At 38.8% G+C, this 26,510-nt stretch overlaps 1 protein-coding gene across 1 annotated transcript; it reads right to left on the reverse strand.

Moving 5' to 3' along the window:
- Window positions 1-23,307: 23,307 nt before the first annotated feature.
- Window positions 23,308-25,280, reverse strand: LOC109012819 (UPF0481 protein At3g47200-like). Its single transcript, XM_035693774.1, has 2 exons — window positions 23,604-25,280; window positions 23,308-23,499 (listed from the first exon to the last, which is right to left on the reverse strand). The coding sequence occupies exons 1-2, from the start codon at window positions 24,936-24,938 to the stop codon at window positions 23,479-23,481; spliced, it is 1,356 nt and encodes a 451-aa protein (XP_035549667.1). The 5' UTR covers window positions 24,939-25,280; the 3' UTR covers window positions 23,308-23,478.
- Between the last annotated feature and the right edge of the window lie 1,230 nt (window positions 25,281-26,510).

The raw sequence follows: 26,510 nt of genomic DNA on the forward strand, positions 1-26,510 counted from the left end.
TCTTTTCTCTCTCTGTCATCAAACCTACCGCCCACATTTACTGTTTGTCCCTCGCTCTTGTTCTCGCTCACCACATCGTACGCCAAGCCGCACAATGCACTGCCACTGTAGTCCTTTCACCTCTGATAAGCTCATTTGCCCCATCTCTCTCTCCATCTTTGTTTCTTCTTTTCTCTCTCTTACCTCCTCGTCGTATTACAGCCTTACCAAGTGTTGCTGTCAGCCAAGCCATACACCACAAGCATGCCGACTCTGGTAAGTTTCCCTCTCGTTCTCTCTTATGTTTCTCTTTGTTTAGCATACTCTATCTCTCTCTCTCTCTTTCTCTATGAGCCATCGCTACAACCCAAGCCTTGCCCCACTGCCATCATTGTCCTTGTCATTTGTCAACGTATTCGCTGTAGGAAGCATCTTGCAGTCCTCTATCTCTGTCATTCTCTCTCCCAGCCCTGATACCGTCTCTTTCCCTTTGATTTCGTTCGTCTCTTTTCGATGCTACTTTTGTAACAGTGATGAGCCGTTGTTACGCACCATCATACCAATTGCACCACCTCATGCCGTTGATTTGTGTCTGTTCTTCCTCTTTCTCTCTCTCGGTTCCAAAGCCTAAAGATATTGGGTTTGAAAACCCTAGCCTCAACCACCACCCCCTCCATGCCCCTCCCCATTCGACGCTACTACAGTGAGCTCTAGGGGTGAAAACTGACCCTATCGGCGCGGTTTTGGGATAAAACCAACGCCGACCGATACTTTATTTTTGGGGGAGGAAACCGGCCGAAACCGATCGATGGGGAGAAGAAACACTGACCGACTCGACACCGGTAGTTGTCTGGCAGTTCACAGTCGGTTCATCGGTGAGTTTCATATGAGAGTGTAGAGAGAGACAGAGAGTGTGTCGCAAAGGAGAGAGAGAGGAGATGAGAAATGAGATCGCGTCACTGGGAAGAAGATGCCCGAGGAAGAAGACAACCTAATTTCAAAACGACGCCGTTTCAATTGTGTTAAAACACAACTACAGACTTAAAACGACGCCGTTCCACTTAAGTTTAAGTGGAACGGCGTCGTTTTGAATACAAACTATATAAAAAAAATAACATTTCTTTAATCAACCGGTTTAGTGGTTTGAACCAAGTTCGAACCGACGCCGAACTGGCCGATATCGGTTTACACTATTTTCTGCCACACGCAGACTGGTTCTTCACCGGTTTCGGCCGGTTCCGAGCTCCGGTGGCCTGTCTGAGTCGGTCTAGGTCAGTTTCTCAGTTTCTTGTACAGCCCTAGTGAGCTCCTCCAACTCTTGATCTCTCTGTCTCCATCACTCTGTCCCTATCATCCTTTCTCTTTCTCCATCGCACCCTCTCTCTCTATCCCCACTCTTAGGTCGCTAGCCACCCTTATGACCTCTTGCCAGTCACCCTCACACCGAAACTCCCCTCCCAATAGCAAGATTACACAACTCTCTCTCTCTCTCTCTCTCTCTCTCTCTCTCTCTCTCTCCCTCTCTCTCTCTCTCTACCTACCACATTCAAATTATTTCTCTCTCTACTTATACAACACATCTACCCAAGAGACTACCGCACCTCCAGACAACGGGAAGTACAATGCAGAACTCAGGTTGCAGGTGATCATCCAAAAGCTTTCCCTTCCGCGTTGTAAGTAGCTCTCAGACTAATCTAGAAATATCTATTGTTGGATTTATGAAATTGTCACTTGTAGTGTTATTCTTGTGATCTATGTAGTGGTCGAGGGCCCCATGAAGTATTGGGATTGATTTGTAGCTTTGTTGTTGTGTGGTGGCGAAGGGTCCCGTGAAGTGTTGGTACTGACTTGTAGCTTTGTTGTTGTGTGGGGGTCGAAGTGTAACACCCCGTATTTTAGTGTATTTTTATTGAAGGAATTATTTTTATTAATTCAAAAATTTATTCTCTTGTTTTAAAATTGTCGGATTTTTAAATGTTCTATTTTTATGATCTTTAATTTGTGAAAATTAAATTTGATGGCTTTGCTTAATATTAATTATTGTTATGCATTTAAATTGTTTTTCGTTTTAAATTAATTTATTGTTGGATTTAATTATTTTATTTTCATTTTATCATTACGTTTACATTATTTTATTTAACTTGTTGTTTTGAAATTGTTTCCGTTGGATCATTTTCGTGACCCAAGATGTGAGGACTAGACCTAATTTCTTTCCCTCCATTTTCTCTTTCCTCTCTTTTTTCTTTTCTTCATTTCCTTTCTTTCTTTTTCTTCCTTCTTCCTCTGCTTTCCCGCGTGACACCCTTCTCCCTCTTTCTCCCCGTGTGCTTCTCCTTCTCCACCCAGCTGCCACTGCGCATCGCCGTGCAGCTCACCGCCCCTCCCATCAGCTTTCCCACCGGCCGGCGACCCCACCCCTCCAATCTCAGCCCCTCTCGTGCTGTCGTTTGTCCCCACACACAACCCCAAGCCGTGACAGTCTCTTCACTCCAGTGCCGCCGTCGCGCCACCTCGGGCCACCATTTCTTCACCACTTCATCCTCATCCTCCTAGCATCCCAATGCACCCATCCTCACCTCCGATTGGTCACCAGTGAAGCACATTCATCAACATTTCTGTTTTGGGCTTTTTGATCTTCAACCGCCGCCCACGCCGCTTGCCACAGCCAACCACCACCACCACTAGCTTCACCGACATCCCTATGCCCTACCCTATCAATCTCGGGTCTTCGTTTGTACCCGTTCAAAAGTGGGTCTTTGAGACCCACGGCCACAGTGCATTTGACACTGTTTTGTTGCTGTGTTGCCACTTCTTGTAGCTCCATGATCCTCCAAAAATTATTATATAGCACTGTAAGTATTTTTCTAAATAAATTTTGAGATTTAAATGTATTTTTGCACTAACTCATTTCACTGTGATCTGGTTGGTTTTGCGGGACTTAGTCCGAGGAGTACGGGGGTCGGATGGATTAGTGGAGGACATTTGTTTGTGTGTTTTGGGCCGTGTTGATTTGTTGGTTGAGATTTGTGTGGTACATGTACATTGCATAATTGTACGCATGATCATGTTTGTAAAGAAAACTGGGTTTTCGTGTATTGCATTCATGGTCATGTGTTTATTGAAAACTGGGTTTTCATGTGAAAGGATTTTTGGGTGTGTATGTATCATGACCCCAAGCCGAGATGGGGCATTATCTCGGTGAAGCTCTTCTGGTCACTCGGGAGCGGAATATACTGAGTGACGTCCCATGGATTGTCGCTGGGCGACAATGGGATCGAACGAGATGGTCTCGTGCTGACTCCGTGACTCCTCTGCTGGCAGTGGCTAGAGGATGCTTGGCCACAAACGCGCTGGGCGCGAAACTGGGCATCGCTTGTTGTGTAGTGGGTGCTTGGCCATGAACGCTCTGGGCGCGGAATGGAGCATTGCTACTATGTCAGGAGGTGCGGATGGTCCCTAGGGGAGATCATGGTACATATGGTAATAATGGATTAATGGACTATTTTCTGGAAAAATATTTTATGGATATTTTGGGCCAAATGGGAATTTGGCGTGCGTTGGAAAATATTCATTTTCGGGGAAAATGATGTTTTGAGAATAATGCATATTTCATCATATGCATGCATTTTTGTTGGTAGCATTAATGCATTTGTAATCTCATGGTTGTTTGGTTTATACTTACCTGCGGTACCATTTTTGGTAACACAGATTTTGATACAGATGAAAATGAGAGTGAGAGTGAGGATTCGGCTCCGCCCGAGGTGTGATTTGGGATCACTCATTTTATTTTTGAACTTGTATTATATTTTATTTGGGATGACTGAATAAGTTTTTAAACTACTTTTACTAATGTTTAAATTGTGTTAACAATTATGGTACTTAGTTGACTTAAATTATCCGCTGCATTTTTTTTGTACACTGTTGCTTGTACACACACTTGGCACTATCGTTGGGATGCGTGACCGTGTTGTCATCATCCTGACGTCACGATCCCCACGTTGCCATACGAGTGGGTCAGGGCGTCACAGGTGGTATCAGAGCAGTTCGGCTCTGGGTAAAACCACATGTACCTTAGGTGAGGTACCAGAAATTTTAAAAGTTGTAATTGAAATTATTTAATTTAAAGTATGTGGTTTTTATTGGTTTTTTATAATTATTGTATACTACTTGTTTGTTTATTTATTTTATTGTTTTAGTTAATGGTAGGTTATTTTATTTGTTTTAATTATTTTATTGTGAACTACTTGATTGGTTTTATCCATTTTGTCATATGTTATTTTATTTATGTTATTTTATTTTATTTTGTTTTGTTCAGAATTGAAAGACGGGTTAAGGGTTATGCTATGACAGGAGGATGGTACGACTGAGAATGCCACTGTTAGGTTTGAACATTTGGTGTAGTAAGCCTAAACTCTTGGTGATTGGTTTGTTTTAATATCGAGGTTATAGTGACAGGTTAAGGATTTAATCCATATCAATTTTAAGGATAATAGATGGTGCAGATTTAAGAAATGATTCTTGTTGATTTCGAGCATATAGGTCCAGATGATGGAAATGGTAGTGATGGATCACTTGCACTTTTGGAGGATTATTGGTTTTGGCTAAGAGTGCATGAGATTGATGCGTAGTAATGGTGAGTGTGTATGCATTTCGAAGAGTATAGGTCCTAGTCTCATTTTGGTTTGGAGGAAGTGGCTTTTGTAGGTGCTGAAGAGGAGTCGACACAATAGTAGTAATTCAAAAGACCTTGGCTTGGAGTTTTTGGTGAGTTGATCGAAGTGTACAGTTGAAGTGGGTTACCCAACGGAATGATGGTCGGCAATAGTTATTGTGATTATCTACAGGAATTAATTGTGACTTGAGGTTTCCTAGGAATTTTTATTTTTTAGACTATACTTTCTTTTGGAGATTGAGCATCCAGTTGGTTGAATTAAGGACATTGTTATTCAACTTGAGGAGAGATTGATGGGATGTCATGTATGGTGTATGATAAGATCTTGGAAGTTGAAGTTTAGGCTTCAGCAGTGGATAATATGATCAAGTATGTGGGTTAATAAAGCACTAGGATCCTTGGGTGCTTTGCAATGGCTTTTGGTGGATTGAAGATTTGAGCAGTATGGCTTGCCTTGAGGTTTAATAGTGATGTGCTATTGAAGGAACTAGTTGTGTTAATGCTAGCTTATATGAGTAGAAATAGGTGGGTGAGTTACCAAGATGGTTTCGATAATGTTTTGGTGAAGTCAATGGTGGTTCGTAGTGAGTCTAGTCACTACTAGATTAGATGTTATTCAGAATGTAGGTGATGAGCTTTTGGGTTTAGGCTGCCAGGTAGAAGTTTATAGGCGCTCTTATTGGTTGGCCTGGTTGGAATCGAGCCTTTTAAGGTATGTTCCTTATCGTAGATGAGACGGATGTATTTTTTGTTGAGGTTGCTTATTTTCAATTTGGGATGCTAAGGTTGGTTGATATTGGTTTTCTGTCAATGATCATGGATGTATTTTATGGAATTTGATTTTGAAATAGGAGTTAATTGAGGAATTTGAGTTATAACTCGTGGTTTTAGGAAAGAGAGTATTTTTCTACCAAATGTGGTAAGAGTTTTGGTTAGCAGGTAAGGAGCCACCTTGTACTCGATGGTGTTAGTTTTATGAGGACATAAATTTTATGCATTTGAATTATCAGAGTGTGCGACAGAAGCGTGATATTTTTTGTTATAGTTAGGAGTTCAGATTTTGTGCTGATTTTGAGGAATTAGTGGTGACTTGAATTTTGAGAAGATACTTGTAATTGGAGATTAATCATTTGGTTGTGAAAAATTTGTTATTGATGGTTAACTTTGGAAGTGGCTATTAGGGTACCAAAAGTAGAATTCAATGGAGGTCTAAAAGTTGTAGCATAGGAGTTGATTGAGGTTGGCACATATTATTGTATGGAGATATTAATCATTGGAATTTTTTGGATGTTATATTAAGGTTCTCGAGGAAATGAGATTTTGGATAGCATACTCACCCTAGGATTACTGGTTGTGATGTGCAGCTGGAGAACTAATACGAGTATGTTGGATATCGCCATGTTTATTGAGAAATGTGCCATGTGCTGTTAAGTTAAGGCTAAGCATCAAAGACCTGCTGGTAGACTTCAACCTCTCCCTATTCCTGATTGGAAGTGGAATGATATTTCTATGGATATTGTAGTGGGTTTGCCGAGAACCCCTAGTGCAAAGAACTCAATTTGGGTGATTGTTGATCGGTTGAGTAAGAGTGCCCATTTCTTGCCTATTATTAATACTGACTCTTTGTGTAAGTTGACTCGGTTGTATGTCAAAGAGATGGTGCGTTTGCATGGAGTACCCAAGAGTATTGTGTCGTATCGAGACCCGCGGTTCATGTCCCATTTTTTGAGAAGTTTGCAAGCAGCTTTAGGCATTAAGTTGAAGTTTAGTACTGCATATCACCGTCAAACTGATGGTCAATCAGGGCGCACTATTCAGGCTCTTGAGGTTATGTTGCAGTCTTGTGTCATGGAATTTCAGGGAAGTCGGGAGAATCATCTGCTGCTAATTGAGTTTGCTTATAATAACAGTTTTCATTCCACCATTCAGATGGCCCCGTATGAAGCTTTGTATGGGAGGAAGTGTAGATCACCTTTGTGTTGAGATGAAGTTGGCGAGAGAAAATTGTTTGGGCCTAAGATAATTCAAGAAATGAAAGATCAAGTTCAGTTTATAAGGACTAAGATGGCGGAAGTTCAAAGTCGCCAGAAGAGTTATGCAGATACAAGAAGAAGAGACTTATCCCTTGAAGTAAGTGATTGGGTTTATCTCAAAGTCTCTCCCATGAAAGGCGTTAAGCGCTTTGGTAAGAAGGGAAAGCTCAGTCCGAGGTATGTTGGCCCTTTTCATATTGTAGGGAAAGTTGGGCTTGTTGCTTATAGAGTTGCATTGCCGGACTATTTTGGGGAAGTTCATGATGTGTTCCATGTGTCGTCATTGAAGAAGAGTTTTGGACAGCAAGAGCCACATTTTGTTGACCCTGAACGTATTCAACTTCAGCCTAACCTTACTTATGAAGTTGCCTCTACACAGATCGTGGATTGGAAAGAGCAAAGTTTAAGGTCCAAGATGATACCTTCGGTGAAAGTGTCATGGGGCGATCCATTGGCTCAAAATTTCTCTGGGAGAGAGAAGCCGACATGAGGGAGCAATATCAGTATTTGTTTGATTGACTCTGGCGGTATGTTCCTTATTTCTTCTCTTAGTCGAATCTTATTCCTGTCTTAGCTTTAATGTTTGACCTTGCTAATTTTGAGGACAAAATTTTATTTAAGGGGGGAGGATGTAATATCCCGTATTTTAGTATATTTTTATTGAAGGAATTATTTTTATTAATTCAAAAATTTATTCTCTTGTTTTAAAATTGTCGGATTTTTAAATGGTTTATTTGTATGATCTTTAACTTGTGAAAATTAAATTTGATAGGTTTTCTTAATATTAATTATTGTTATGCATTTAAATTTTTCTACATTTTATATTAATTAATTGTTGGATTTAATTATTTTATTTCATTTTATCATTACATTTAAATTATTTTATTTAACTTGTTGTTTTGAAATCATTCCCGTTAGATCATTTTCGTGACCCAAGATGTGAGAACTGGACCTCATTTCTTTCCTTCCATTTTCTCTTTTCTCTCTTTTTTCTTTTCTTCTTTTCCTTTCTTTCTTTTTCTTCCTCCTTCCTCTGCTTTCCCGCGCGACACCCTTCTCCCTCTTTCTCCCCGTGTGCTTCTCCTTCTCCACCCAGCCGCCACTGCGCACCGCCGTGCACCTCACCGCCCCTCCCTTCAGCTTCCCCACCGGCCGGCGACCCCACCCCTCCAATCTCAGCGCCTCTCTTGCCGCCATTTGTCCCCACGCACAACCCAAGCCGTGACGTTCTCTTCACTCCAGCACCGCCGTCGCACCACGTCGGGACACCATTTCTTCACAACTTCATCCTCGACGTCCTAGCATCCCAATGCACCCATCCTCACGTCCGATCTATCACCGGTGAAGCACATTCATCAACATTTCCGTTTTGGGCTTTTTGGTCTTTAACTACCGCCCACGCCGCCACCCACGGCCAACTACCACCACCACTAGCTTCACCGACATCTTTAAGCCCTACCCTATCAATCTCGGGTCTTCGTTTGTACCCGTTCATAAGTGGGTCTTTGAGACCCACGGCCACAGTGCATTTGTCACTCTTTTGTTGCTGTGTTTCCACTTCTTGCAGTTCCGTGATCCTCCGGAAATTGTTATACAACACTGTAAGTATTTTTCCAAATAACTTTTGAGATTTAAATGTATTTTTGCACTAACTCATTTCATTGTGATCTGGTTGGTTTTGCCGGACTGAGTCCGAGGAGTAAGGGGGTCAGATTAGTGGAGGAAGTTTGTTTGTGTGTTTTGGGATGTGTTGAATTGTTGGTTGGGATTTGTGTGGTACATGTACATTGCATAATTGCACGCATGATCATGTTTGTAAAGAAAACTGGGTTTTTGTGTATTGCATTCATGTTCATGTGTTTATTGAAAACTAGGTTTTCATGTGAAAGGATTTTTGGGTGTGTATGTATCACGACCCCAAGCCGACATGGGGCATTATCTCGGTGGAGCTCCTCTGGTCACTCGGGAGCGGAATATACTGAGTGACGTCCCCTGGATTGTCTCTGGGTGACAATGGGATCGGACGAGATGGTCTCGTGACGACTCCGTGGCCCCTCTGCTGGCGGGGGCTAGAGGATGCTTGGCCACGAACGCACTGGGTGCGGAACTGGGCATCGCTTGTTGCGTAGTGGGTGCTTGGCCATGAACGCGCTGGGTGCAGAACTGGGCATCGCTACGAAGCCAGGAGGTGCGGATGGTCCCTAGGAGAGATCATGGTGCATATGGTAATAATGGATTAATGGACTATTTTCTGGGAAAATGTTTTACTGTTATTTTGGGCCAAATGGGATTTTGGTATGTGTTGGAAAATATTCATTTTTGGGGAAAATGATGTTTTGAGAATAATGCATATTTCATCATATGCATGCATTTTTGTTGGTAGCATTAATGCATCTGTAATCTCGTGGTTGTTTGGTTTATACTTACCTGCGGTACCGTTTTTGGTAACGCAGATTTTGATGCAGATGAAGATGAGGGTGAGCCTGAGGATTCGGCTCCGCCTGAGGAGTGATTTAGGATCACTCATTTTATTTTGGAACTTGTATGATATTTTATTTGGGATGACTGTATAACTTTTTAAACTACTTTTACTAATGTTTAAATTGTGTTAACAATTCTGGTACTTTGTTGACTTAAATTATCCGCTGCGTTGTTTTTGTACACTATTGTATGTACACACACTTGGCACTATCATTGGGATGCGTGAGCATGCTGTCATCATCCTGACGTAACGATCCCCGCGTTGCCGTACGAGTGGGTCGAGGCGTTACAGGTCGAAGCCCCTGTGAAGTGTTGGGGGTTGACTTGTAGCTTTGTTGTTGCGATCTGTGTGGTGGCTCAGGGCTCTTGTGAAATGATGTGATACATCTGTAGTTTGTGATGTATCATGTGATATGCCCTTTTTGTTATTGGAAATCTCATGCTTTGTATATTGAATATTGTTGTTGTATGTCATTCCTCTTGTAATTAACTGTTGCATTTTGGACTACATCCTTATTGAAACTTGTGAAGTTGTTATTTCTTGTATTAACTTTGGTGGTGCATGCATCTCACGACCCCAAGTTGAGATGTGGTATTATCTCGGTGGAGTTCATGTGGTTACTCAGGAGTGCAAAAAACTAAGTGACATCCAATGAGTTGTCGTTGGGCGACAATGGGCTTGGGTGAGATGGTAATGCTCTCGAATTGACTCGTTGCCTCTCTATTGGTGGAGGCTTGAGGATACCTAGCCACGAATGCTCTAGTAGTGAAACTGGGCATTGCCTATTAGGAAATCATGTGCACAGTCGTTATCTATTGACAAAGGGAGCTAGAGTGTATGGATAGTCCATATGGGAGGCCATGGTGCACACATTAATAAAATGACTATTTGAATTTAAAGTGGGGGTGTGTGAGTATCACAACCCCAAGCCGAGATTGGACATTATCTCTGTGGAGCTCCTCTGGTTACGTGAAAGTGCGTAAAATCGAGTGACATCTCCTGGGTTGTTGCTAGGCGACAACAGGCTCAGGTGAGACGGTAACGCTCTCTAGTTGTCATCGTTGCCTCTCTTCTGGTAGAGGATAGAGGATGCTTGGCCACAAACGTGCCAGGCACAGAACTGTGCATTGCTTGTTACAAAGTTGCACACACGGTTGGCATGATCTAACGAAGGGAGCCCGAGGGTGCAGATGGTCCATAAGGGAGACCATGGTACATATCTTAATAAAACATATGTTTTTAAAATGATTTTTGCGTGTGTAATGTCTTGTGTGAAGTATTTGATCCATACAAATATTTGGTTATTTGCAAAATGTCAAATATTACATTCTTCAGTGTTTTCTTGTTTGCATAAGTTTCTTTTGTACTTGCATGTATTTAGAGTGTTATACGTAGTTCTACTTATTGAGATTTTGCAAAATCTCTATATGGTGTCCCCACTTACAGCTCTACTCCTTGGAATCGTAGATTTTGATGTAGATAATGAGTATGATGAAGGGTACGAGTATGAAGGTTCGGCTCCACCAGAAGAATGAAGATCGGGGTTATTCCCCCTTTGTAATTAAGTGTTGATTTCAATTTTTGATATTATGGGATGATTGTAATATTCTATTGTCTATTGTTTGAAGACTTGTGACTTTTGGATATTTTGGGTTGTGACGTATTTACATATTCAAGTACTGTTACTTACAATGTGTTAATGGATACCATTTTATCCTTTATTTGCTGCGAATTTACTATACAAATATATGGAACATATATGGAGAGTGTGCGGACACACTTGTAATCATATTGCACAAGGGGTGTACAACTTGTGCGACCATCATCCCAGTGTCACAGCTACTGCCAAATCACAACTAGGGGCCCAGAGCCGCCACAAAGGTAAGCCCAGTTTGAAGGTGAGAGCACTCCGAGATAGCCCTAAGGAGCTTCAAAGGCAATAGGTGACGTACTCAACGACATGCTCCATCAAAAGTGTCATGATAGAAACACGCCTAGTGGGGAAGAGGAACACAAACCTACAAGCCATATCATCTAACCTCAGAAGTAAGGCAACTTGGGCGACTCTCGTAAGGAGAAGGACTGCGTGTTTAGTCCCAAGGCATGTTTCAAAGTTGTGCGTGCCTTGTCCCATCAGTCCACTCGGTATTTACCATTCTTCCATCTAGAGAATACATGGACAATCGAGGTTCAAGATCATCTTCTCCATCAATTAGAGGTTAGGACTCATTAGGACTATAATTGACATTTATGCCATATTAAAGACATCGAATGACAATCAACATTAAGGGTGTAACCGGATCGGTCTGGTCTAGTTTTGGAAAAAATTTAAGATCGTACCGATATGCATCAGTTTTGCATTTTCGAAAAGCGATTACGCACCGGTTACCCTCCTAAACCGATACCTCCAGTTTTACATGTTCCGATCCGATTTTTTCAATTTTAATAGTATTAGCATTAGGGTATACAATGTAATTAATATACTAATATACATTAGTATACTAATTAATTAAAGTGAAATGTAATTAATATACTAATGTTTATTAGTATTACTAATGTATTATGTATTTATCAAAAGGAATATATTGAGGATTTATTAGATCATAAAATGTTATTAATATATATATTTTATGTTTAAAGCATATCATCAAATAAATTTTCATGTTTAAGATTAAAATTTTATGTTATAAATTATAATAACATTATCTTATATATAATTATAATTTATATTATTATATATATTACATATAAAAATGATATATAATATCAAAAATATTATATATAATATTAAAAAAATTAATTTAAAATACATAATATAGTGAATTGAAATCGGATTGGTACCAACCGATTTTGGAACTAAGGAAATTGGTTTCGTACCGGACCGGTTCGGGCCGGTTTTCAGGTTAATTTTTACACCCCTAGTCAAAATCTCACTTTTGAGTCAACATCTCACTTTTGAAATCTTAAAGTATTTCTCTTCTCTCTTCTGCTATTTGAAGACTTCGAGAAGGCTAAGAGCTAAGAGTTTTTATCCATAAGGAGGTCAACGATCCCAGCACAACCATTAGCATTTAGTTGCTATCCAAGTAGGTTCGCTTCTACGAAGATACTAGAAATGTGGTGTAAATGTTTCTTGATATGTTAAGGATTTTATATTCTACTTCTTATCTCTTTCTCTCATGAAAGTGCATAATTCTTCCACTATATTTATTGATTACTTTGATGATATGATTTCCAGATGATGTGATTTAAATTGATATGCTTTTAATAGGCTCTGTACTCATGGGATCAGGTTGAGGATTCCCAGAACCATTCTTAACTGCACATTACAACGACTTTTATACGAGTAGAGGGATTCCCCATGATGATCAGGGTATGCCATTTCTGTATGGTTCCACATGATAACGTGAGTAGAGAGAGTCCCTGTGTTAATCAAGATGAGCGTTTTCTGTAATAGTTTGGTGAATGTGTCCTATGTGTTGACCAAGGAGAAACTCTTTATGCCAGGCAAGTGGAGTGATTCCCCTTGTTATTTTGGTGGAAGTATTTCACATGTTGACTTGGTAGAGAGATTTCACGTATTGACTGGATAGAGAGCCTTCCCGTGTTGGATGGATGGAGTGATTCTCCATATTTGGTGACAATCATGATGTTTTCCTAAAAATAAGTATTTTTCTCAGAGGATTATTCCTTGTCATATTTTATGATTATATAGATTATTTCTTGGTAACACAACTAACACCGGATTACTCCTTATTGCGCTCTGCAACTTTCTCTCACAAGAAGCTTCCACCCCTTCAGATCTGCCGACAGCTCCCCTACCCCCACCATAGCTCGCGGGAGGAAGGGAGAACCTCCCTCTCTCCTCTCTTATAAGACTGCTCCCTCTCTTTGTCCTCACTCTTGTTCTCCAATTTTGTTTTTTCCCAAGTACTCTTTGAAGCTAAGACCTAGTGCATGCAACCCGTCCTTCTAACAATCACATGAAGCCTCCAATGGAAGCACCGACACTGCATCAATCTTCCCAAGCTCTTAAATGCTATGAATCATTAGTAAGTGGCTATTACGTGCTCCCACTGACAATCGTTGCCACCATATGCCACCTACTTTCAACAAGGAGCTTCCATTAGGTTATTTTATGTGTTTTCTGGTTTTTTTTCTACATAGATTTTTTAACACTTTTAAATATTTTTAAAAAATAAAAAATTTACAACATTATTAAAAAACACTTCTTTAATCATGTAAAAAAAATATTAGTCTTCCCGCTGGGAGTTCCCATGTCCCTACCGGACAATGTTGATAAAATCTGAATCAAGACATGAAATCTTGATGCAAGAAATGAAAGTAAGCAAAAAAGAGAGGATAGAACAGAGTCATGTATACTTTGATTCTGTATTGAATTACAATTGCTTACATCAGTCTATTTATAGAAGAAGCTAAGTGTAACTAACTATTTATAGAGTTTGATGTTTTGTTCCATGGGAAACTGAACAGGTTTTGTTGCTAGTAAACCTGAGTCTTGGAGAATGTCCAAAGTGTATTTTCTTTGGCACAAAGTGATGCCTTTGTCGGATCTGGCCACTTCCAAACCCAAAAAATACTTCAATACCCCCAAATCTTTGATTTTGAATCTGTCATCTAAGAATGACTTTAGTGCAATAATTGAATCAATGTCATTGCTTGCTAGTATTATGTCATCTACATAAACTAACAAAGAAATGAATGAAGAGGTAGTGGTTTTAATGAAGAGTGAGTGATTAGAATTTGACTTGGTGAATCCATTGTCAAGAATGGTAAAAGATAGTTTAGAAAACCATTGGCGTGAAGCTTGCCTTAGCCCATAAAGAGACTCGGTAAGTCTGCATACCCAAGTATCCCCTTTTTCTGCAAAGCCTGGTGGTATGTCCATATAGACTTCTTCATTGAGGTCACCATGCAAGAAGGCATTATTTACATCTAATAGATGTAAATGCCAGTTTTTAGCAGCAACCAAAGCTAGTAAACACCTCACTGTCGTTAATTTTGCGACATGAGAAAAAGTTTCCTGAAAATCCTAGCCTTCAACTTGTGTATAGCCCTTTGCAGCCAATCAGGCTTTATACCTTTCAATGCTCCCATCTGCCTTGTATTTTATATGATAAATCCACTTGCAGCCTACAGGTTTCTTTCCTTCAAGTAAGGAAGTAAGAGTCCATGTTTTGTTTTATTCAAGAGTTTTGATTTCAGCATGCATAGCTTCTTGCCACTCAAGTATTTTTATGGCTTGAGAAAATGACTTTGGTTAGTGTGAGAAGAAATTGACAAGGTAAAGCATCTATGAGAAGGTGAGAGTTTATGATAAGAAATAGAATTAGAAAGAGGATAACATGTACCTTGAGAACTGTCTGCCATGAAATCCGGTTGAGAAGATTGAAGAAAAGCTTGGTTGTTTTCTGTCAAAGCTAGTTGACAATGATAATCTTGCAAATAACTGGGTTGTTTTATTTGTCTTGTGGACTGTCGAGGAGGAATGGGAGATGAGGATAAAGGAATGGGAGATGAGGGTAAAGGAATGGGAGATGAAGATAAAGGAATGGGAGATGAGGGTCAAGAAGAATTGTTTGAATCTAAAGTATTAGAATCAAGAGAGGAGAAGTCTATAGGCAGAATGCTATATGTAATATGTGAAATTGATGTTTCAGGAATGATGTTGGGCAGTACCAGAAAATGATCAATATCAGAAGAAGAATTTGAGTCTATGGATGAAAAAGGGAAAATAGACTCATGAAATACCACATCACGAGATAGAAATGTTGTATGAGATTCAAGATCACACAATTTATATCCTTTCACAACAAAAGGATATCCAATAAAAACACTCTTTTTGACTCGGGGATCAAACTTTGATTTGTTTCGGGCAAGAGTGGATGCAAAACACAGACATCTGAATACTCTTAAATGATTATAAGAAGGAGGAGATGAATGAAGAACTTCATATGGTGATTTATTACCTAGTAAAGGTGTGGGAGTTAGATTGATTAATTGTGTTGCTGTTAAAATACAATCACCCCAAAACAGTAATGGTAATGAGGCCTGAAATCTAAGAGATCTAGCAATATTCAGCAAATGCTGATGTTTTCTTTCCACCACACCATTTTGCTATGGTTTCTCAACACAACTCCTTTGATGAATCACACCTTTAGCTAAATAATAATCAGGCATATTGAATTCAGCCCCATTGTCTGTTCGAATGCATTTAATTTTGAGATTGAATTGATTTTCAACAAGGGAAAAGAAGGATTGCAAGTATTGTCTAGTTTGAGATTTTTGTTTCATAAGATACACCCAAGTGCACTTAGAAAAGTCATCCACAATTGTTAGAAAGAGCTTAGAACCATCTAAGGAAGCAACTGAAAATGGTCCCCATATATCACAATGCACAAGATAAATGGATCCAAAGCAGTGTTATTACTGTGTTCAAATGGAAGACATTTCTGTTTTGCCAACGGACAAATAGTACATGGAAAAGAATTGGAAATTGTAATGTCTGGTACAAATATATTGAGAGCTTTTACTCTAGAGAAGGAAAGATGGCCTAATCTATAATGCCAAAGATCAAATTCTTTATTGACTGAGAGAGCAATGGATGATGAATCAACCGAGGGTTTTTGCAAGAGATCATATAAACCAGCTTTTTCTTCACCCATGCCAATCGTTTTCCATGTAGATAGGCCCTACACAAATCAATGAAAATAAGACAACAGTGAATGTCTTTAATCAATTTACTTGTTGATATGAGATTATATGAGAAAGAAGGGACACAAAGAACATTATGCAATTTCAAATCATTGGATAGAGTTACGGTTCCTATGTGAGTAACCGAAACAAGATTGTTATTTGGCAGCTTGACAGATGAAGAAACATGAGATTTAATAGAAGAAAAGAAATTGATGGAGCAGACCATGTGGTCTGTGGCACCAGTGTCAATAATCCAATGAATAGTTGAAGAATTGACAGAGGCAATAACAATATTTTCTGAAAGAGAAAAAACTGAAGAAGTTTTACCTGAAATATTTTCAGAATATGGAATATTTGGTGTTGGAAGAAAACCAGATGAACTAGGCACATCAGTAGTGTAACACCCCGTATTTTAGTGTATTTTAATGAATGAATTATTTTTATTGATTCAGAATTTATTCTCTTGTTTTAAAATTATTGGATTTTTAATTAGACTATTTTTATGATTTTTAGTTTACGAAAATTATTTTTTGAAGTGCTTTCTTTAAATTAATTATTGTTATGTGTTTAAATTTCTTCTCGAATTAAATTAACTTATTGTTGGATTTAATTATTTATTTTCAATTTAATCACTGTGTTTGAATTATTTTATTTCACTTGCAGTTTTAAAATCGTTTCCGTTGGATCATTTTTATGACCCAAGATGTGAGGATTGGACCTCATTTCTTTTCCCTCTATTTTTCTTTTCCTTTTCTTTTTCTTTTCTTCTTTTCTTTTCTTTTTCTCCTCCTGGTCTTCCTCCCCGCGCGCGAGTTCTTCTCTCTCTCTCTCTCTCTCTCGCCGTGCAGCCGTTCCTCACCCAGCCCGCTGCCGTCGCGCCGCCGTGCGCGACACCGCCCAGCCGACTAGCTCCCCCACCGGCCGGCGACCTCACCCCCCAAATCCCAGCCCCTACCTCGCCGCCGGTAGCCCGCACGCACCCCACGAAGCCGCGGCGTTCTTTGTGCTCGCGCGCCGCCGTCGCGCCACCACCGGCCACCATCTCTTCACCACTTCATCCCCAACCTCCCAGCTACCCAATGGACCCAACCCCGGCTCCGATCCGTCACCGGTGAAGCCCCACCAAGTCCATTTCCGATTTGTGCATTTTTGGCCTAAAACACCCCTTGCGCCGCCACCCACGGCAAACCACCACCACCATTGGCTTCACCGACCTCTCTAGGCCCTACCCTATCAATTTTGGGTCTTGGTTTGTCTCCGTTGAAAAGTTGATTTTTGAGACCCACGGCCACAATGTATTTTACACTGTTACGTTGCTGAGCCGCCACTTCTTACAGTTTCGTGATCCTTCGGAAATCATTATATAGCAATGTAAGTTTTTTTCAAAGAGTTCTCGTGAATTTAATGTATTTTTGCACTAGCACATTACACTGTATTTAATTGCTGATTGGTTTTGCCGGATTGAGTCCGAGGAGTAACGGGGTTGATTGGATTGGGTGATGGAGTTGTTAGTATGATTGGTTTAGACTATGAGATTTGTTGGCTGTTCGGGTTTAAATATTGGTGTTTTGTGTATGACATGGGTTGTGGTGGATATTGGTGATTTTATGAAGTAATGATATATTTTGGGATTATGAAGGTTTTAAGTTTTGAGAAATTTAAAATAGGTTATTTAAGAAGCTTAGGCTTAAATATCGACATATGTGATCTATTGGAAACTTACAGAAATTACGTAATTATTTTTATAGGTGACGATTTATAGTCGACTCGAGATTTTTGAGGAAATTTTTGGAAAAGTTAAGTCGTCCAAGTAAGCGGGGTTCCTATGCTGGATTTGCATAAAAAGAAGTGAACTGAGGTTGATTTGTAAAAATGTGCACGTTGTTTTAAAAAGAAAAAAAAATGAAAAACAACCTCAGTATATGTTTTGCATTCCCTCATGAGATACGTATGAAAGAGAAAAGAAATGTTTGACATGAAATGTGTAGACATGAGCAATATTTGACATGTTTCTGAAATATACAAAAGAGCGAATATGATATCATTGAAATTTTTATGCATGTGATATGAAATGATATGGATCTGTTTTTGATCAAATAGAAATGATATGAATATGTTTCGCACGTGTTTTGATATGATATGGATATGATAAAACTTTGGCATACTTATCTGTTCTGAATATGGTTCTGATATGATGATACTGTTCACGTGATATGGTTGGTACCACCATGATATGATATGAGTGCACCCACTTTGGAAACAAAGTGGTCTTTTTACGTGTTCTTTCCTGTGTGCACACTCGGGGCTCCGAGATTGAAAAAGGGGAAGTTCACCACATGATACTGCCTGGTTTGGCCACCGGGGATAGCACAACCCTACCACGGGGGTTAAACATGGTATATGATATGATATGAAAAGATGAATATGTTCAGTTATGTTATGCCAAAGTGTTTTTGAATATGAAATGGATCCTCAAATATGAATTGTTGACTTGAGTATGAAATGTTTAAAAAGTCGTTTCTGATTTTCTGATAATACGTTTTCTGAGATCTGCATATAAAAATAAAATGTTTTGTTTCTGCATATTGAACTTTCTGAAAAGGCTCATGTTTACATGCTAGTATATGTTCTCTGCTTACTGAGTTGTTGATAACTCACCCCTTATCTCCACAATATTTTTCAGATGATTTGAATGTTTCAGTTGAGGATCAAGGATATGGAGCATGGGTGAGAAGAGTTAAGAATGATGGTTTAAGCATAGAAGGTTTATATGGGTATTGAGGATTTTCATTCAGTAAGCTTGTTGTGCTCTGATGATGTGATTTGTTGGGAGATTGATGTTTATATTAAATTTTGTATCGTCTTAGAATAGTTATTCTGGAGTAATTGATATAAATATATGAGTATTTTGTGCGATTGGGAAGGATTAGAATATGTACTATGTGGAAGGAAAATGATTTTTAAGTGACATGAGTTAACTCTCCGGACCCTCGTGTACGGGGCGTTACAAGTAGACAAAGTAGAGACATGGTTTGCTTTATGTACTGATTTGAGAGAGGGATTGATTAAGGCAAGAATTGTGGAACATCATTACTTTCTTGAACTGTAGGAGAAGAAGATACTTGATTTGCTGAGTGAACATTGGATTTCTTGGATCTAAATCCTAGTGGGAACCCATGGATTCTATAACATTTGTCTAAGGTGTGACCCACATATCCACAATGACTGCATATGGGTCTATCCTTACGAGCACAATGACTGTTTATTGAAGGTATTGCCATTCTTTGTAATCTTTGTTTTCATAGCAGCAATAGAGTCAAAACTCGGGGCAGAGTTGATCTTGATTTCACTTTATTTTTCCTCTTGTACAACAAGAGAAAATACTCGAGTCATGGATGGTAGAGGATCTAACAACAGAATCTGTCCTTTTATACTGGTGAATGAATCATTTAATCCCATCAAAAATTGCATAATGTACTCTTCTTGCTGGAATTTTAGAAAGTTTTTAACTATTCCACACGTACACTGTGGCAATTGGCGATAATTGGCTAATTCACCCCAATATGCTTTTAATTGTGTAAAGTAATCACTAACCGATTGTTGTTCTTGAGTTAAAAAACTGATGGCTTTCTTTAATTGGAAAATTCTGGGTCAATTTCCCTGTGAGAAACGTTCTTGTAGATCCTTCCAAACATCTGCTGCTACATCAATATACAGAATGCTTGAAGCTATGTTCTTGGTGACTGAATTGATTATCCACGATAATACCATATCATTGCACCATTCCCATGCTGAAAACTTTGGATCAAATGTATTTGCAGGTTTTTTTAGGGTTCCATTGACAAACCCCATTTTATTATTTATACTGAGTGCTTTGGACATAGCTCTCGCCCATAAAGAATAATTGCCTCCATTTAACTATTGTGATACTAGCAAGCATCAAACCAAGATTCTCTCCATGATGCAAGTAGTAAGAATCTTCAACCACATTCTGTGGAATTGGTGGAGTTGAATTCGTCATTTCAAAAGAGATCACGTAGAATCAGACTAAGCAAAGAAATCAGATTTCTCTGATACCATGATAAAATCTGAATCAAGACATGAAATCTTGATGCAAGAAATGAAAGTAAGCAAAAAAGAGAGGATAGAACAGAGTCATGTATACTTTGATTATGTATTGAATGGATTGAATTGAATTACAATTGCTTACATCAGTCTATTTATAGAAGAAGTTGAGTGTAACTAACTAACTAACTAACTAACTTTTACTTCGGCCAATGATATTAATCATCTGAGCCACATCATCATATACTTTAAGAAGTTTCGCTTGGACCGCTGGGGGTTTCTGCCATTTTACATGTGCTGCCCCCACCAAGTTCTTCTTTGTCGCCCTCTTTCAGTTTAACTCATCCCCAAATTCTTCAATAAATGCATGAATCACATGCGTGGGTGCCGGCATGTGTGTTATTCACACGCCTCCAGGCCGTCTCTGCCAAATCTAGCTGCCCCGCATTACCAATTTGCCATTCCTTCCACCTGCACACTTGCATATACATTTATGCACGGAACATATGATTTACAGCTTACATGTTTATTTTCTTTTATGTTTTTCTCATGTGTTTTAGTTACTCTCCTACTTTTTTTTTATATTTATATTTATATTTATATTTTTTAATCTTCAATTTGTCAGTCCTTATTTTTTCTTTTATATTATAAATTCTATATTTTTCTAATCATTTAATTTTATTTTATTTTTGGCAAAAATTTATCCTAAGAAGTAACTAGTTTAAAATGGGCGAAATCCTAAGAGCCAATAGAGGAATTTACACTTTTTGCATAGCAGAAAAAAATTGTGAGATTCATGATGAGGATCAGAAGAAGCATGTGTATTAATCGTTAGATGGTGGAGTAGGCAAGCATTTAACTTGCCTAATGTTTTTGGTCAAATGTCAAAAATACCCTCCACCACTGCTGGACGACCGTGTTCATGTTGCATGGAAAGAAATCATCACATTAAGAAATGTCCGAATTCAAATCGCACTCCTTTTCATCCTGATGTCTCAAAGGAAGAGTCGCATGAAGGTCCAAATAATCTCCTTTGCTATCTGGATTCGGCTAGTGATGGTGACACTATTCAATTTAGACCTGGATCTCCTGATATTCAAAATGATTTTTCAAATGGATATATTAGTTCAAGAATGCAAGATCGTTGTTATGATAGTCTTGATGGGGAAATTACCTATGGGAAAGATTGGAATGATTCTTTTACAAATGAGAACTCAAAGTGTTTCTCGTTGGAGACTAAAATTTCAGAAAGAAATTCAACCGGATCCATCTTTGAAGTGATCTACTTTTAAGCATCTGTTCTTGGAGGACGAGATGTTTTTTCAGAGCACTCAACTGCTTCGAATGAGACTATACATGTCGACAGTGGTGGAGGAGATGCAAAGGAAACTCAAACGGTAGAGATCTATTACACTCAAACGCAAGACCACTTTAGGTTGACGTGTCGCATTGATTGAGGGAGGAAGATAAAGTGGAGGGTATTTTTGACATTTGACCACAATTATAGGGAAAATGACATAAACATCCATTTCATGCGCATGCAAGCCACCGATAGAGACTGTACGTAACATAACTCTTTCCTTAATTATTACCTTTACAATAATTTTCTGAGTGATAAAAAAAATTATAGACTGTAATAATGTCCCAAACCCAAAACCATAAACAGACAAAGTTCTGTCTATATTTTTAAGATTGTCTCCATGTTTACAAATATATATCAAATACACAAACTCCAAACTATTCACAACTATAATACAATGAGTCTAAAAAATCCACTCACAAGTCCGGCTAGAGTCATTAAATTCTAAATAATTACAATACAGATAATCTGACAAAAAAAAAACTATAAAATAACTAATATATGACCATAAAGAAAGCTCTCTCTACAACCAAAACCATCTTCAAGCAACAAAATCATCGAGCACCAAAACTTCCAACCTCAATTGACTAAAACCAAGTCCACTCTGGAGTTTTTGGCTAAAAGGCTATCACCTCAAAAGAAGAAACTTTCTACAATTCTTAAAAATATGTAAAATAAAGTGGTGAGCTGACATGTGCTCAATAAGTACCAGTTTAATAGGGGTGTGGGAGTTGACAATTTTCTTGGCTATAAGAGAGTGACTAAGTTCTCAATAAAAATAATGTGAGCAATACAATTTTATCTCAAACAACATGTTCAGTCAAATATCATATTCAATGCCACATGATAATAGGGAAATCACCAATATACCACAAAGATGTCACAACGACATCATGCCACGAGAGCATCAATACACCACAAAACTATCATGCCATGAAGACATCACACCACGAGAGATGCCAAACATGTCATAAAGACATTTATATCATAGGCTCAAAAATAAATAACATGCTCACATTTAACTTTCAAATTTAATAAGCCAAATAATATTTCTCAAACATTCCAACCATTACAAAATTTGTACAAATCCCCTAAGTAGAGGCAAAATAGCATAAGAATGTGCACAAATCCAAAGTTTACACAAGTTTGTAATATAATACCTAAGTGCACCATTCAAAAAAAAAAAAAACCAACAGTTTTTTTTATAAAAAAAAAATTAAAGAGCCACTTATCTCGATTTCTAATCAAAATATTCACACGATATTCTTTCGCCTATGGTCACTCAGAACCTATTTCAAAGCTATTATAATCCATCAGCTTCTACATTAAGAATGATCTCACTTAACTCTAAACTTTCACGCAATCCTTAATAACATTTTAGACTTGTTCTAAAAGATTATCCTTCAAAAGTGATAAATCTCAAATTTCTAGATTGCAAACATGCTGCTGGACAACATGTAGACCGACTTTTATTCTCTTATTATTTCAACGTAACTAAGGTCTACACTCAACCATATAACATGAGTGATATAAACATAGATTAATTCTAGCTAATACCCACCACTAACACTTGAATATTAAATTTATATTCAATACACTCTAATAGCATAATAAACTAAGTATATTCTCAACAATTCACAACATCAAAACTTAACAAATTTCATATTCGAATTTCATTAAATATACTATTAATAACGGATGAGAATTTACTTAATATTGTCGGTGGTGGTGATAATATAGCAACAAGCAGTGACGTAGAGTCTACTGCGTTGCAAGGACAAGAATCGAAAAAAAAAGTAGACATAAATAGATTACTTATAGACAGAGAGAGAAAAAGATATATATATATACACACAACACACACACACACGTAGAGAGAGGAGATGATGGGGGGTTGGGGTATAGATCAGACGAGGGGTGTGAGACGCGGTAAATTTCAAGAAAAGAATGACAAAAGGTATTCGACGATGCTTGAACATCCAATAATGACAGGCCAGCGTTCAGATAAGAACTTCAAATCTTTAATTTTATTCCAAACCAGTAGCAGGTTATATAACTTATATTTAAGGCTTACAAGTAAAGATCAATCAACCGAAAACAAAAACTTAACCACTGATTATACTCTGGTTACGAGTGGCCAGGCCGTGAAAGAGACAACACAATCCTTAAATTAATCAAGCACACGTACAACTTGAGCAGCTAGCTTACCAACTCAACACCTTCGTAGCTGGTGATCATGGAAAACGTGCATGCACGTAACAGAGGGATCGAGTAGGAGAAGGCCCAGGCCCATTATTTAGGATGCACATAAGCGTAGATGGTGTAGTAGGTCTGCAAAAAGGTTAAAACTAAAAGCACAAAGGCAGCCGATGCCGAAATGCATGACCATGGCGTATTAAAGTACCTATGCTTGAACCCCGTCAGTTGCACGTTGCACGTGTTCTTATAATGATCGTTCACGTCATTGAAAAACTTGGACAAATAAAACTGATCGGTTTCAACATCATTCTCCTTGCCCAATTTGTTGATGAACAGCACGGCCTCTCCATTCTTCCCGAGATAACCGTCAATGATTTTACGTTCGTAAAGGTACTCGACATCCTTGGCTGTGTTTACAAGGCAGTCCAAGAAATAAGCGTAAACTGTGATGTGCTTGGACCTTCTGTTTTGCAACTGCTCGAATGCCCGGCAGTTCACCAAGAAAGACTTCATGAAATAATCAAGGGTTATTTTGGGCATCTCAATCACACCCTTCTTGAATTTTACAGCCAAGAAGCTATCCGCCTCACGCAACTTGATCTTAATCCCAGCTTTGAGGAGCTTCGAGATGCAGTAAATCACAGGGGTTCCTGATTTTCCCTCATTCTTTGGTGGCTCATCTAGATCGGGGGTAATAAAAGTTTTCCGAACCAAGTCCAGCAGATGCAAAATGTCATCACTAAGCTTTCCGCTCCTCTTACTGAGTTTCTCCATGGCCGGTTTTTGCATTGCCTTATTGAAGAATCTCAAAGCGAGCATGGACAAAGAATCTTTCTCGTGAGGTTTTCTGGAAGTTTCAAATAACTTTTCCAGAACAAAAAAGGGGATTTGATTCTCGAGAAGAAGAAGATCCCCATAGAAATGTGGTACTGCCCATGCCACGGGGGTCAGAGGGTCATTGGACTCCGGCAGTCTCGGTTTTTCAAGCATTCGAAACAATTCTAATATAAAACAACCATCAAGAATCATCATTTCGAGGAACGGGTTTTTCCCCTCGGGCGTGCAATTACTGAATCTAATCTTTTCTGAGTAATAACCTTTGGCTTTTGCTTCAAGTGGGCGTACGATTTCCATCAAATCCTCCTTTTGTTTATTAGCCCTGGAAAGAAAAAGGCGGTGGAAGTGTCGCTTGTGCTTTTGAATCGCCTCGAGGCGAGGCTCATGGCGGTGGTAAGGCCCGATGGAGACGACGCGAGGCAGGAACCATTTCTTGTCGTTGATCTCAACGAGCGTCTCAGGGAGACGGTAGATGCAACAAGTACTCTGAGAAGAAGTTTCGGTGACCCCAGTTTCTATATCATCTAGATCAGACTCCTCACTCTCACTCATAAAGCAAATTCTCTCCTTTCCTCGCTTTTTTTGAGGCGCCATGATCTTGCTGCTTGGCTTTAGATTCTCGATCGGTGCATGTGAATTAAGTTGGCGTTCGTATATATGACCCTATTTGGTGAATGATTTACATACATGGGGTGTTTGAGAGGAGCATCACTATCAGATTAGAGATTGACTCGGTTTTCAGTATATGATTAACGTGTGCGGATAACAACTATACAAGGTTTTTTTATGGTTTTCATTTTCTTCCGTTAGACGGTCGATCGCTATTTTCACATGGGATTGAGGGGAAATGACTATTTGCAACTATTCACAAAAGTCCATTTTTCTTATAGTGTCTGGAGTATGTTGGAGGAATGAGAGATCACATGATTGGGGGCATATAAGAGAGTATTCTGCATGCAGAGTCCTACAAATTTATTATGAGTAGCTAGCATTATTTGATGAAAAAATGACTTCAGGATACCTAACAATGAATTAAAATGTACGGATAATAAGGTCAATATATATCTAATTTGAGTTTTGATTTCATTCAGCAACCCTCCATGCACCTTGCTATATATTTTCACATGGGAAAGTGTTTGTAAGATAAAACAAATATTATGATGGAGTAGGTTTTAATACCTTACTCACTTGAAGACATGTATATTTATAGAGTACTCGTGCTGCAGTTACAGATGGAATTCAAAATATACAAGGATAAGCAAATAAACTTATCCTAACAAACTAGTTCAAAATTCAAATACTCTGTTATGTACAAATCTGTTTTCTCAGTGCTGTAGACTCGGGATCTTGTGATTCCTTTGTATACTCAGTCAAGCTAACACCCCCCTGCAAACTGATGGGCAGCAAGCAGATCATTAGTTTGGACCGAAGAAATTTAAACCTTAGAGCAGTGTGTCCCTTAGTAAATATATCTGCTATTTGATCTTCTGTTGAAACATGACAGACTTGAATATCCTTATTTACCACTTTTTCCCTTACAAAGTGATAGTCCACTTTTTCCCTTACAAAGTGATAGTACCATAAAATTGGTACCAGTAAGAACAAAATAACAATCATTGTCCACACAAAATTTGTTGATTGATAAGAGATTAACAGATGCATCTGGACAATGCAAAATGTTATTTAATTGAAAAGAATGTTTGTCAAGGAGAAGAGAAGTTTGTCCAGTATTTTGAATAGATAAACCTGTGCCATTGCCAACTGTGATCATGTCTGTGCCTTCGAAGGGATGCTGAGTAGTAAGATTTGCTGCATTACTGGTGATGTGTGCATTAGCCCCACTGTCAGCATACCATATTTGATTGTCAAGTGTGGTGTTGGTTTCATTGGCCATGGCAGCAAGTTCAGCAGGAGGTATTCGACCTTGAAATGCATAATTGAACCTTTCATAGCAATCAAGTGCTATATGATTTATTTTACCACAAATTTGGCAAGTAGGCCTTTGGAATGAAGTATTTTGTGATCGAGAATATTGCTGAGGAACAGAACTGGAACCACGATTGTTGAATGTGGTTGGAGGTCGAGGCTGTCTTGAATTATTGGACAGACTTGGCTTTTGAAACTTTTTATGAAAGGTTGGGACTTTTGATTTGTTTGCAGCAAAGG

This window comes from Juglans regia, chromosome 9, assembly GCF_001411555.2.
Source record: "Juglans regia cultivar Chandler chromosome 9, Walnut 2.0, whole genome shotgun sequence".
NCBI lineage: Eukaryota > Viridiplantae > Streptophyta > Magnoliopsida > Fagales > Juglandaceae > Juglans > Juglans regia.

Bases quoted from the DNA above. Each gene is read 5' to 3' on its own strand.
- LOC109012819 (XM_035693774.1), bottom strand. From the start codon at position 24,938: ATGGCGCCTCAAAAAAAGCGAGGAAAGGAGAGAATTTGCTTTATGAGT. The intron at 23,500-23,603 runs TAATGGGCCTGG...CTAGCTGCTCAA, and splicing joins ACGCTTATGTGCATCCTAAA to GTTGTACGTGTGCTTGATTA.